The sequence below is a fragment of the Engystomops pustulosus genome, chromosome 7, assembly GCF_040894005.1.
Source record: "Engystomops pustulosus chromosome 7, aEngPut4.maternal, whole genome shotgun sequence".
NCBI classification, from domain to species: Eukaryota; Metazoa; Chordata; class Amphibia; order Anura; family Leptodactylidae; genus Engystomops; species Engystomops pustulosus.
Window position 1 is genome coordinate 128,926,504 of NC_092417.1, and position 13,190 is coordinate 128,939,693.

General features: G+C 44.2%; 1 protein-coding gene across 3 annotated transcripts in view; it reads left to right on the forward strand.

Annotated features, from left to right (window-relative positions):
- Positions 1-13,190, forward strand: part of NFATC3 (nuclear factor of activated T cells 3) — a 141,194-nt gene that overhangs the window by 35,656 nt on the left and 92,348 nt on the right. For all 3 annotated transcript variants that reach the window (XM_072117782.1, XM_072117784.1, XM_072117783.1), the window contains one exon: positions 8,192-8,354. In XM_072117782.1, the coding sequence (XP_071973883.1) occupies positions 8,192-8,354 (163 nt within the window). The remainder of the gene's footprint in view (positions 1-8,191; positions 8,355-13,190) is intronic.

The window sequence follows — 13,190 nt, forward strand, 5'->3', positions numbered from 1 at the left end:
TTAGATATTGCAGTCAAGTTTTTCAGTCCACACTAGTCTGTGGCTAGCCTCAATAAAAGGGTCCGCTAGCTCTAGGACCGGCACACATCTCTAAAATGAACCATTCCATTTAGTATTTAAGTTAACCTGTCCAGTATGTTGTCCAGTAACTTAACAACTTTCAGATCTAGGGGATATATACACCAGAATAAGCATTGATAAAAACACAATTTCTGGCACATGGCTAGGAATTTCACCTGCCCCGCTTCTGCAACTTTACACCAAGGGGCATGGACTGGTCGAGGCTTCAGACTTCCTCCGTTGTAACATTAGCTATAGCCCTCGCCAGTTCCTGACTCGGGGTCAGCAGTATAATTGCACACAATCGTGGATCTAATATATTGACCCCTGCAAAGCTTCTTTTATGGCCCCCATTGGCTGGCACACATTGGCACATGGGAGAGGAGGAGGGGTGAGCACTGTTTGCCCCCGCCCCTCTCCATAGAAAATAGTAGCCACACAGCCGTCGATACGGCCCAAGATCGAGCAGGCTCTATCTTTTTGCAGTTAAGGCTCGGAACGGTGAATGCTTGTTGCTCTCACCATACCAAGCCCATGCGTCATAGTTGTCTATGGGGGACATACACTCACCGGCCACTTTATTAGGTACACCTGTCCAACTGCTCGTTAACACTTAATTTCTAACCAGCCAATCACATGGCGGCAACTCAGTGCATTTAGGCATGTAGACATGGTCAAGACAATCTCCTGCAGTTCAAACCGAGCATCACTATGGGGAAGAAAGGTGATTTGAGTGCCTTTGAATGTGGCATGTTTGTTGGTGCCAGAAGGGCTGGTCTGAGTATTTCAGAAACTGCTGATCTACTGGGATTTTCACGCACAACCATCTCTAGGGTTTACAGAGAATGGTCCGAAAAAGAAAAAACATCCAGTGAGCGGCAGTTCTGTAGGCAGAAATGCCTTGTTGATGCCAGAGGTCAGAGGAGAATGGGCAGACTGGTTCGAGCTGATAGAAAGGCAACAGTGACTCAAATCGCCACCCGTTGCAACCAAGGTAGGCAGAAGAGCATCTCTGAACGCACAGTACGTCGAACTTTGAGGCAGATGGGCTACAGCAGCAGAAGACCACACCGGGTGCCACTCCTTTCAGCTAAGAACAGGAAACTGAGGCTACAATTTGCACAAGCTTATCGAAATTGGACAGTAGAAGATTGGAAAAACGTTGCCTGGTCTGATGAGTCTCGATTTCTGCTGCGACATTCGGATGGTAGGGTCAGAATTTGGCGTCAACAACATGAAAGCATGGATCCATCCTGCCTTGTATCAACGGATCAGGCTGGTAGTGTTGGTGTCATGGTGTGGGGTATATTTTCTTGGCACTCTTTGGGCCCCTTGGTACCAATTGAGCATCGTTGCAACGCCACAGCCTACCTGAGTATTGTTGCTGACCATGTCCATCCCTTTATGACCACAATGTACCCAACATCTGATGGCTACTTTCAGCAGGATAATGCGCCATGTCATAAAGCTGGAATCATCTCAGACTGGTTTCTTGAACATGACAATGAGTTCACTGTACTCAAATGGCCTCCACAGTCACCAGATCTCAATCCAATAGAGCATCTTTGGGATGTGGTGGAACGGGAGATTCGCATCATGGATGTGCAGCCGACAAATCTGCAGCAACTGTGTGATGCCATCATGTCAATATGGACCAAAATCTCTGAGGAATGCTTCCAGCACCTTGTTGAATCTGTGCCACGAAGAATTGAGGCAGTTCTGAAGGCAAAAGGGGGTCCAACCCGTTACTAGCATGGTGTACCTAATAAAGTGGCAGGTGAGTGTATGTACGGCCGCAAGCTTGGGGCCGTACATATGCCCCCCCAGACGGTCGTGTGCATTAGCCCTTAAATGTAAAATGGTTGTATATAGAGTTTAGCACAAAAATGAAGCTCTTCTTAAATATAGAAGTACATTTCTGTATTTGGTTGGCAATTTTTAGGTGCCAAATAGTTTTTGAGAACCGATTCTATTTTGTTATACTTATGATTAGATGTTTACTATCCCATAACAACCCTTGGAAAAATATTTTAAACTTTTTATTTTTGGCTGTTGTTTTTATTTTATTTCTTCTTTTTTTTTTTTTCTCTTTACGCCAAAGTTCCCATAGGACTGTCAAACAATAGCCCAAGTACCGTATTCTCCGGACTATAAGGCGCACAAAAAATCCTTTGATTTTCTCAGAACTGTACTGACAGACAACTGCTGCCTTGAAACTGTGCACAGGTCTGCTTCCTGCTGGGCATACATCCTTATACTCTGGTGCGCCTTATAGTCCGAAAAATACTGTATATGAAAAGTGGTGCAAACTGACTATGTGACAGGTTGCACCAAATAATCCAGTTGTGGTGCACGCTCTTAGTAAATCTGGTCTGCTTTCTGGATGTGCCCACTGTTGCACTGTTTTTTTTGGTCTTTTTGGCGCTCTTTGCTTTATGGTGTTGTGGAAAGGATTGTGGTGCAGCGCAGTAATAAATGTGGTGCAAACTGTGACTATGCACTACCCCGTTCATTCAGATGCACAGATTTCTAAAATGTCAGGCAAAGGTCAGCTGTGACACAAAGGTGGCGCAAACACTTTATAAATACATGTGCAAGCACCAAAGACACTTCTTTTAGTGCAGACTAAAAAACTGCCACACACACAATTATACATCTGGGCCAATGGGGGATATTTATCATACGCTGGCGCTCGTGCGCTAGCGTATGATAGCCCCGCTGCTGCAAATTCGCAGCCCGATACATCAAGAGGCTTCTGCCTCTTGATGTATCGGGCTGCCAGCAGCGCAACGTTTATCCTATGCCAGGCAAAGTCGCTGGCAGCAGCAGGCGCGGGGACAGTAGCGCCCCGCACCAGCCCACTCCCGTCCGCCCGCGCCCTCCGCACGGCCAACCGCCCCCCCCCCTTCACGTCCCACTGACGTGAAGGTAGTGGATTGGGGAAAATAATCGCAAAAGCTAGCAATAAGCTAGCATTTGCGATTATTTCAGGGCCACTGGCTGTGCGCAGAGGTCCTGATAAATATCCCCCAATGTGTCTAGATTTTAATAATGTATGTAGGTTTAAATTTTACAATTTTAAAATTGGGTATGGGTATGGAATGCAGGCCTCAAAATGGGGCATTTGCCCCCAAACAAAATTCCTTCAAAAATGGCAATAGGCAAGCATCAAGATATTATTTATAGATTCTTCTAACCTGGCCCTGGAGTGGATTTGGACTCATTTGAAAAACTCATGTGTAAAACTTTGACAGAGTTTGTGACTCCAAGCTTTAATAAGATACACGGGTTACGTATACCAGCAGTAGCAAGTTAGGTGTAAAGAAAGAAAGATGTAAGTAGTTGCAGCACTGAACAGCCTTTTTTATTCTCTGCCACCCATCAATGTCCCTGTTCTTCCTCTGTGAAGTCAGTTTGTGACTCATGTTCCTTGATTCATGGACCAACCATGGCTGTCTAGTTCTAGCCTTCAATTGGTTGTCCTGTCACTGAAGTTAAATGTCAAGTTTTCCCCTGACCACAGAATAGGGGATAACTTGCTAACTGTGAGGGGTCCCTGTGTTGGGACTACTACAGTTTGGGAGAACAGGGGTTTGTTGTACCCAAAAATGCAGAGCAGCCTTTTGCAGATGCGCCATGCTACTCTATTCATCTTTGCGCTGCTGACCGTTAAAACCATCCTAGGGTTATAACCGGCTCCATCAGGTCCTTAGACAGTGAATGGAGTGGCCACGCACATGTCTGACCCTGCTGCTTCATTTTTCTGTGTTACAACAACAACAGGACCACCACTGGGATGCCCACCAATGAAAACGTTGTCCCATAATCTATGCATAGTGGAAAACTTGTTGTGCCTGGACAACACTGTTTGATCGATTTAAAATCTCAGCTGCTGAATATAATGGCCGATTACTTTAAACTGTGCTGGAATTAATAAATTGACACCTATTTAAAGATTCACAATGTTGGAATTGATAAAGGTTTTGAAAGGTCCTCCAAAGGTGGCATTATGTGTACCATAATCTGAAATCTTTGTAAGGTTTTTACATTATTCTAGAAAACAAAGAAAAAACACATACCCACATAATCTCAAAGTAATAACTACCCTGATAAGTTGTATAGCAATACAGTGTATGTCTGATTTAAAGGAAAGCTACCACTTGGGTAGTCATGATTTAAACTAAATAAACTTTCATGTTGGCCTCTTCCTCTTTAATCGGGAACAGCTCTTTACTAAGCTTGAAACGCCTGTAATGCAGATAGAAACCACTTTTAATAATATGCTAATGAGCGCTTGGTGCTTTTATGCATGAGACTCATGCAGCCAGGCGCTCCTTTGGCTTTTTATTATGCACAACTACTGCATGTTATTATATCTATCCACTCAATCACTCCTACCCTTCTGCCCGAGAGCTTTGCGTGGTCCCAGTCTCTATTAAGCAGCTGCATCAGACGGCTTGCTTGAACAAGACTTCCCTAGAAACAGGACTCTCAGGATGAAGGGTGTGAGTGGGTGGATATAATAGCACGCAGTAGGCATGCATAATTAGAAACCAAAGAAGTACCGGGCTGCCTGTGTTTTGCTTACAGGATCGCCCTGCGTTTATTAGCATATTTGAAAAGTTTCTTTTTGCATTACATGCGTTTCAAGCTTAGTAAAGACCTGTTCCAGATTAACCGGTTAAGGACCGGGCCCTTTCCCGTTTTTTCATTTCCATTTTTCACTCCCCACCTTCAAAAATCTATAACTTTTTTTATCTTTACACGTAAAAAGCTATGTGACGGCTCGTTTTTTGAATAACAAATTGCACTTCATAGTGATCACATTGAATATTCCATGCCATGTACTGGGAAGCGGGAAAAAAATTCCAAATGCTGTGAAAATGGTGAAAAAACGCATTTGTGTCGTATTCTTGTGGGCTTTGATATTACGGCTTTCACTTCACGCCACAAATGACGCATCTAATTTATTCTTTGGGTCAGTACGATTACAGGGATACCCAATTTGTATAGGTTTTATGTTTTCATACATTTGCAAAAATTAAAACCTCATGAACAAAAATTTATTTTTTATTTTGCCGTCTTCTTGTGCTTATAACTTTTCCATACTTTGTTGTATGGAGTTGAGGGTGGTGTCATCTTTTGCGACTTTTGATAATGTTTTCAATGATATTATTTTTAGGACTGTATGACCTTTTGATCACTTTTTATAGAATTTTTAATTTTTTTTAAATGGCAAAAAAGTGCCAGTTTTGACTTTGGATGCGATTTTCCGTTACTGGGTTAAACGCAGTGAAAAACCGTTATTATATTTTGATAGATCGGGCATTTTCGGACGCGGCGATACCTAATTTGTTTATGATTTTCACTGTTTATTTATATTTATGTCAGTTCTTGGGAAAGGGGGGTGATTAGAATTTTTAGGCTTTTTGATTATAATTTTTTTTTTTAACTTTTTTTTTTATTTTCACTATTTTTCAGACTCCCTAGGGTACTTTAACCCTAGGTTGTCTGATCGATCCTACCATATGCTGCCATACTACAGTATGGCAGTGTATGGGGATTTTACTCCTCATACATTACAATGTGCTGATAGCACATTGTAATGAATGGGTTAACCCGAAGTAGCTTCGGGTCTTCGTGAGACCCGAAGCTACCATGGCGACGGATTGCTGCTCCCCGATGAGGTCACGGGGAGCGGCGATCCTCGGAAAGATGGCGGCGCCCATCAGCAAGAGAACACCTGCGATCGGTGCCGGCACCGATCGCGGGTGTTACCAGTAAGCCTTTGCTGCAATATGCAGCAGAGACTTACCGGCTATGGAGAGGGCTCGGCCCGCGAGCTCTCTCCATGCATCGGAACGCGACCGCCGCCGTGAATACACGGTGGGTGGTCGCGAACCGGATCTGGGGGACGCTGTGGATGTTGTATATCTGGACTTCTCAAAGGCATTTGACACGGTGCCACATAAAAGGTTGGTATATAAAATGAGACTGCTGGGAATAGGAGAAAATCTGTGTATTTGGGTAAGTAATTGGCTTAGTGATAGAAAACAGAGGGTGGTCATTAATGGCACATTCTCAGATTGGGTTGATGTTACCAGTGGAGTGCCACAGGGGTCAGTATTGGGGCCACTTCTTTTTAATATTTTTATTAATGACCTTGTAGTGGGTTTACACAGTCAAGTTTCAATATTTGCAGATGATACTAAGCTGTGTAAAGTAATAAATACTGAGGTCGATAGCTTAGCATTACAGAGGGATTTGTGGAAGCTTGAGGGATGGGCAGAGAAATGGTTGATGAGGTTTAATGTAGATAAATGTAAAGTTATGCACTTGGGCCATGGAAACAAAAAGTATAATTATGTTCTAAACGGTCAATTACTTAGTAAAACTGAAGCTGAAAAGGACTTGGGGGTATTGGTGGATGGTAAACTTAATTTTAGTGACCAGAGCCAGGCGGCTGCTGCTAAAGCAAATAAAATAATGGGATGTATCAAGAGAGGAATAGATTCTCATGATAAAGACATAGTTTTGCCCTTATACAAATCCCTGGTCAGACCACACATGGAATATTGGGGCAGATTTACTTACCCGGTCCGTTCGCGATCCAGCGGCGCGTTCTCTGCACTGGATTCGGGTCCGGCCGGGATTCATCAAAGCAGTTACTCCGACGTCCACCAGGTGGCGCTGCTGCGCTGAAGTCCGCTGGAATGCCTCGAAATACACCGGCCTATCCAGGATGAAGGTGAGTGAAATTTTCGCGACACAATTTTTTTTTTAAATGCGGCGGTTTTTCCGAATACGTCGGGTTTTCGTTCGGCCACGCCCCCCTGATTTCCGTCGCGTGCATACCGGCGCCGTTGCGCCAAATTCCGATCGCGTGCGCCAAAAACCCGTGGCAATTCAGGTACAATCGGCGCAAATCGGAAATATTCGGGTAACAAGTCGGGAAACCGCGAATCGGGCCCTTAGTAAATGACCCCCATTGTGTACAGTTTTGGGCACCAGTGTATAAAAAGGATATAGTAGAGCTGGAACGGGTGCAGAGGAGAGCAACCAGGATTATTAGGGGAATGGGGGAACTAGAATACACTGACAGATTAAAAAATTTGGGATTATTCAGTTTAGAAAAAAGACGACTGAGGGAAGACCTCATTACAATGTACAAATACCTGAATGGACAGTACAAGGATCTCACCAAAGATCTTTTTATACCTCGGCCTGTGACCAGGACAAGGGGGCATCCTCTACGCCTAGAGGAGAGGCGATTTTACCATCAACATAGACAAAGGTTCTTTACTGTAAGAGCAGTGAGACTGTGGAACTCTCTGCCGCAGGAGGTTGTTATGGCGGACTCTATGTACATGTTCAAGAGAGGCCTGGATGCCTTTCTGGAGAGAAAAAATATCACGAGTTATGGGGATAAAACTTTTATTTAATTCTTAAAGGTTGGACTTGATGGACTTGCGTCTCCTTCCAGCCTTATATACTATAATACTATGATACTATGAAAGAACTTAAAGGCTCACCTTCTGATGCTCCCCACGGCTGCTCTTCCTTCTCTTCTTCACTCGTAGCAGATCGGGCAGAGACTCATCCATGCGCAGGCTCACACTATGACATCAGCAGCATAGTGTGCTACGAGTGAAGAAGAGAAGGATCAGGAGCTGTGGGGAGCATTGGAAGGTGATTATGTAAGTTTTTTATTTTTTTTATACACCAGGGGGGCTGCTGCAGGGCATTGCATTATTGGGGGGCTGCTGCAGGGCATTGCATTATTGGGGGGCTGCTGCAGGGCATTGCATTACTGGGGGGCTGCTGCAGGGCATTGCATTACTGGGGGAGGCTGTTACCAATACATTTTACAACCTAGGCTGATGCTCAAGTCAATTAGTTTTCCCAGTTATTTTTGGTAAAATTAGGGGCCTCGGCTTATACTTAGGTTGGCTTATACTCTAGTATGGTACTTCTGAAAGTAGATTCCTCATGGATTTCCTTTTAATTACCGTATATATTTTTAATTTTATACAGTATTACTTCCCAAACATTATGTACACTCTATGCAGCTTAGATTTCTTTTCTATTTTTCACAAATGTGTTTTTCAAATTGTATCCCTTTGTTCCTCAGAACTTCATCTCTGCCTCCTTTAGACTGGCCCTTACCTAGCCATTATGGACAGTGTGAACTAAAAGTAGAAGTTCAGCCAAAGACTCATCATCGAGCACACTATGAAACTGAAGGTAGTCGTGGGGCTGTGAAAGCTGCTTCTGGTGGGCATCCAGTTGTAAAGGTATAGTCTTTAAATAATTTTTTAAAAAGCAATTTAAAAAGATAGTCTATAAAATGTTTAAGGCTTCCTTTTTGAGTTAAAGGGGGTTCACAGTCGAGAAATTTGTGGCCGTTTCATTCCACACGTTCAAAAATCCATAACTTTTTTGTGTTTCTGTTTAAAGAAATGTATGAAGGCTTTTTATCTGTGGAACAAAATATTGTCCGTGTATAATTGTATAATGCTCCATGCCGTGTCCTGGGAAGGTAGAGAAAAGTTCCAAAATGCCATGAAATTGATTATAAAAAAACATTTACATAATTTTCCTGTGGCTATGTTTTTACAGCTTTCACTGTGTGCCCCAAATAACACCTCTACTTTACAAAATTTATATAGCTTTCATTATGTTTTATAACATTTTAAAATTTTAAAAAATAATAGCAAAAATTACTTCATTTCAGTTTTGACACTAATAACTGTGCTTCCATTTTGGAGGCTGTACAACAGTTTGCAGTTTGTTCAAGGGAACCTGTCACCGGGAGCCCTTTTTCTGGCTCCCCAAGTCCCCAAACAGAATAGTGTACACATTGGCAGAGAGTTTTTATAGTGAAACTGACCTTTTCCCAAAACAAGATAAGGTACATCAAAGCTTACCTTTCTGTATGCAGAGCTGCGTCCCTAGTCCCATGGGAGTGCCAGTTATGAGTGGGGCAGGCATGTATGATGTCCTGGGGTGGGGATATGGGAGTTTTTTTCATTTAAAGAGAACCCGTCATGCAAAATAACCCCCCTAAACTAAATATATTTTCATAAACTGCCATTAGAGAGCATTGCCTCTATCCCTTCATTGTCCCTCTACATGCCTGTAAACCTAAGCAATGAGGTCCTAAAGCTGCATGCAAATGACCTGTGAAATGTCCAATGAAGCATTAGCATATTCAAGCTGTCCACTCTATTCATGAGTGGGAGGCACTGCCACACCCCCAGTACATGACTGACAGCTTGTATAATGATGTGAGGCTGTATAATGATGTGCTTCCTGGTGCTGGTGGCCACCCCCCTGCAGCCTGTGTGTGCATGTGTGTGTGTTTAGGAGAGATACAGCAGCTCCAGGCAGCCATGTTACAGCAGATTATGTCAGATTCATGTGTAGCTGATGTCTGTGTCTCTCACCTGTATATTAGGAGGATGCAGCATGTCAGCAGATGCAGCACTCACACTAGCCATGCTTTACTATACATTACACACAGACATGAGCAGGGGGAGGAGAGGGGAGGAAGAACAGGAGTGACATCACTGCCTCTGACCTTGTGACCAGCCTCATTTACATGATAAAGAATAGATGATTTTACAATGAATAATGTATGAAATAACTAGATAAAGGCTGGGATGGGATCCTTGTGAGCTGCTCCAACAGGTAGAGGTGACCGGATAAGTGACACAGACCTGATGACAGGTGTCCTTTAAAATCGATGCATAACAGAGCGCTTTCCCGAGGGTGGGGGAACCACTCCTCACTGGTCATTCCCATGGGACTAGGGGCGCAGCTCTGCATGCAGAAAAGGTAAACTTTGATCTACCTTATAGTAAACAGGGTTTTTCCAAAAAAGATAACAACTCTTTGGCAATGGGTACACTGCCACAGGACTAGTGACACAGACCTGATGACAGGTGTGCTTTAAGCCTGTGTAGCAGTTCAGGGGTGTGGTACCAAAGCATGAGGAGTTTCACTTGGTTCTCTTTATAAAGAGAGTTTATGGAGGCCTTTTTAGCATTCGACCAGATAATCTGCCATTGTTCCATAGAAAATTTCCTCTTTGGCAATGGGTACACTACTCTCTATGGCAGTGATGGCAAACCTTTTAAACACTGAGTGCCCAAACTATAACGAAATCCCAAATTTCGCAAAGTGCCAATGCAAAAATTTAAGCAGTAACTTATTACTCCCTGCTCTTTCACGTGTTTAAATTGTGTAGGCACCTGAGGACACCAATAGAAAGGAGAAGAAGTTTGGATTATCATTGTAGCTTCCTTCTGGGGTCCTGGGCTGCCTGGGACTGCAAGAGGCCTTGAGTCCTGTTTGGCAAACTCTACCTTGAGGTGATGGCAAGGGTGCCCATTTAATGGGCTCTGAGTGTCACCTCTGGCACCCGTGCCATAGGTTCGCCACCACTGCTCTATGGGGGTATGAAGGAGCCAGAAAAGGGGCTCTCCCTTTAGTGGGAAAAGGGGGGGGGGGTGATTTGAATATTTTAGTTTTTTGTTTGTTTTTTGTTTTTTTGGAGGGGGGGATATTTTGGAATTCTGTCCTTGGAGTGGAGAGTGATGGCATCTGTTGAACAGCCTGGATAACAGATCCATCATAGCAGGTAGTGTACACAGTAGTCATGCCTATATTTGTTTATAATCTTTCTGTGTAAAAGAGCAGGTGTATATATCTGTGTGTAATGCATGTAAATATGGATGGAAAGCTGACATTGAATTTATCTGTTTGGCTAGGTTCACATCTGTGTTGGAGACATGGGTCACGATAAATGGAACCATTTAAATGAACCCACTTAAAATAAATACTTCATTAAAAACTGATTGAATAGCATTGCCCTTATCCCTAAATGGTTCCTTTTCATGACTGCAAATTTAAAATAACAGTTTGTAAACTTGTATTCAAATCGCTTGATGTGAGACCTTTCACACTAAGTGAGCCCTGCATGTTAAATTTTACTTGCATTGCCCTGCCTCCTTTCCTGATTGACAGGGGGCGTGATCAGACCATGTTATTGGTCCTATGGTGGATTCCTGCAAGGTTCTCAGAATAGAGACGTCGCCAAAAAAATAGTCAATACGGGTGTAAGTATGGTGTGGGTGGGAAAAAAAAGAATAAGCTTTAGCTGTGGGGTTGTCCACTCTCCACAAGTCATACAGATCATATAGTCGAATTAGTTTTCTGAAGCCCACTGCCAGTCGGTGGATCTGTTGCGTCAGGGGGCAATTCAGTATTGAGAGTCTGTCTCTATTTTCCGAAAAAGGAGCATCAAAGTCCCCTCCTATCAACGTGGGGGTACCTCTAAAGTGCGTCAGTCGTGTCAACATCTCAGACAGAAAAGTAAGTTGTCCTGTGTTTGGAGAGTATATGTTGCAAAGAACAATAGGTCGACCCCCTAAAGCACCCTGCACTATAATGTATCTACCCTCTTGGTCTGCCTGTATTTTAGAGGCCAGGAATGGGCAGGTACGGGATATTAGTATTGCCACCCCTGCCTTTTAGTTTGGGAGTTAGCCAAGTAGGCCTGCGGATACAGCCGCCTAGCAAATTTACAGGACCCAGAGTCCGATAGATGTGTTTCAGCTCCTGCAGCAATAAGTTACGTTTGGTATTGGAGTTGAGTCCTTTAACATTCAATGTCAGAATTCTCACCATCTCGTCGGGCATCTGACAGGCTTATCTGCGGACCACAAGAAAGGCACAGGAACCCGTCCCGGGGAGGCCCCTGTGTGACTGAGCCAGGCTGCTCCTTCGGTGAACTGTGGAAGTATAGTCAATAGACAGGAGATAAGTACAATAAACCATAACAAAGCAACTTTAAAGGGGTAATGGAACATGGGAACGCACTTAAATTCGAAATTACAGTTCAAAAACCTGAGAGTGGAGCCAAGCCCCCCCATGAGGCGGGGGTTAATCCGCCCCATGCGGGGATCCGGCAACCAGGTACACCTATGACACCCTATCCAAGCAGGGGTTCCATACCTCTGCGTCCGGGTGTCTGGGCGACAAAGGTCATACCCGGTGTTGGGGGTCGTGGCAGACGTTTTGGGTCAGGTACCGCGACGTCTCCCCCTCCCCGACCTGTTAAAAAACTGTGGATCAGCAATGCCTACCTCAACATTTATACTAATTGCATATAAAGAAAAACTGGAAATTTTCAAATGACAACCAATATTAACAGTCTAGGGACCTGCCGACTGTAGGGGCTGACTGGGGCTACGAGAGCCTCTTGAACCTGCCGATTGATCTTGTCCTCCCTTTTTCCTTGGTTGGACCGTCTGCCATGTAGGAGAGAGGGGAGGATTCGGAGGGGCAATAGCCCATTCTGGGATTACTGGTATCGGGATGTTCAGAAAGGAACAGAAATCTGGGAGGTCCTTGCGTGTTCTAAGTGTGAGGGTCACTCCATCTTTCCGTGCTGATAGGCTGAATGGGAAGCACCATCTGTATGGTATATGGTGGTCTTGCAGCAATTTCAGCAAGGGGCGTAGGGTTCTGCGACGTTGAAGTGTGACCCACGATAAGTCTTGGTAAAGATGGATTTGTGTTCCGTGGTATTCAATGCGTTTCAAGCGTCGAGCCTTCATCATTATATCCTCTTTAAGGAGAAAATCAGTTATGCAGCATATAATGTCTCTAGGTCAGTTAGTACTGGATTTCGGTCGGAGGGCTCTATGAGCTCTGTCCATTTTAATAGAAGTGTCCGGGGGGTTCCCCAGGAGTGTGTTGAATATTTCTTGCAGGATAGAGAAGGTGTCTTCTTGGCCCGCAGATTCCGGTACACCCCGGACCCTGATGTTGTGCCGCCTGCCCCTGTTATCTAGGTCTTCCACATGAGATTGTAATTCTTGTATCGTCTCTTCCTGAGACATAACCCGTTTCTGAAGCGCATTAATAGCTTTGCGAGCAGTGGCATGGCCATCTTCGAGAGCATCTACCCGCTGGGCTACCAGTTGTACATCTTGGCGAATCTCAGCTATGGCTGATTTGCAGGTCTCCTTTACTTCAGAAATCAGAGTTTGAAAGTCCAGCTTCGTTGGTAGCTGATTAACATGAGACCACCAATCGGGTGGGAGCAGTAGTGGTAGATCTCT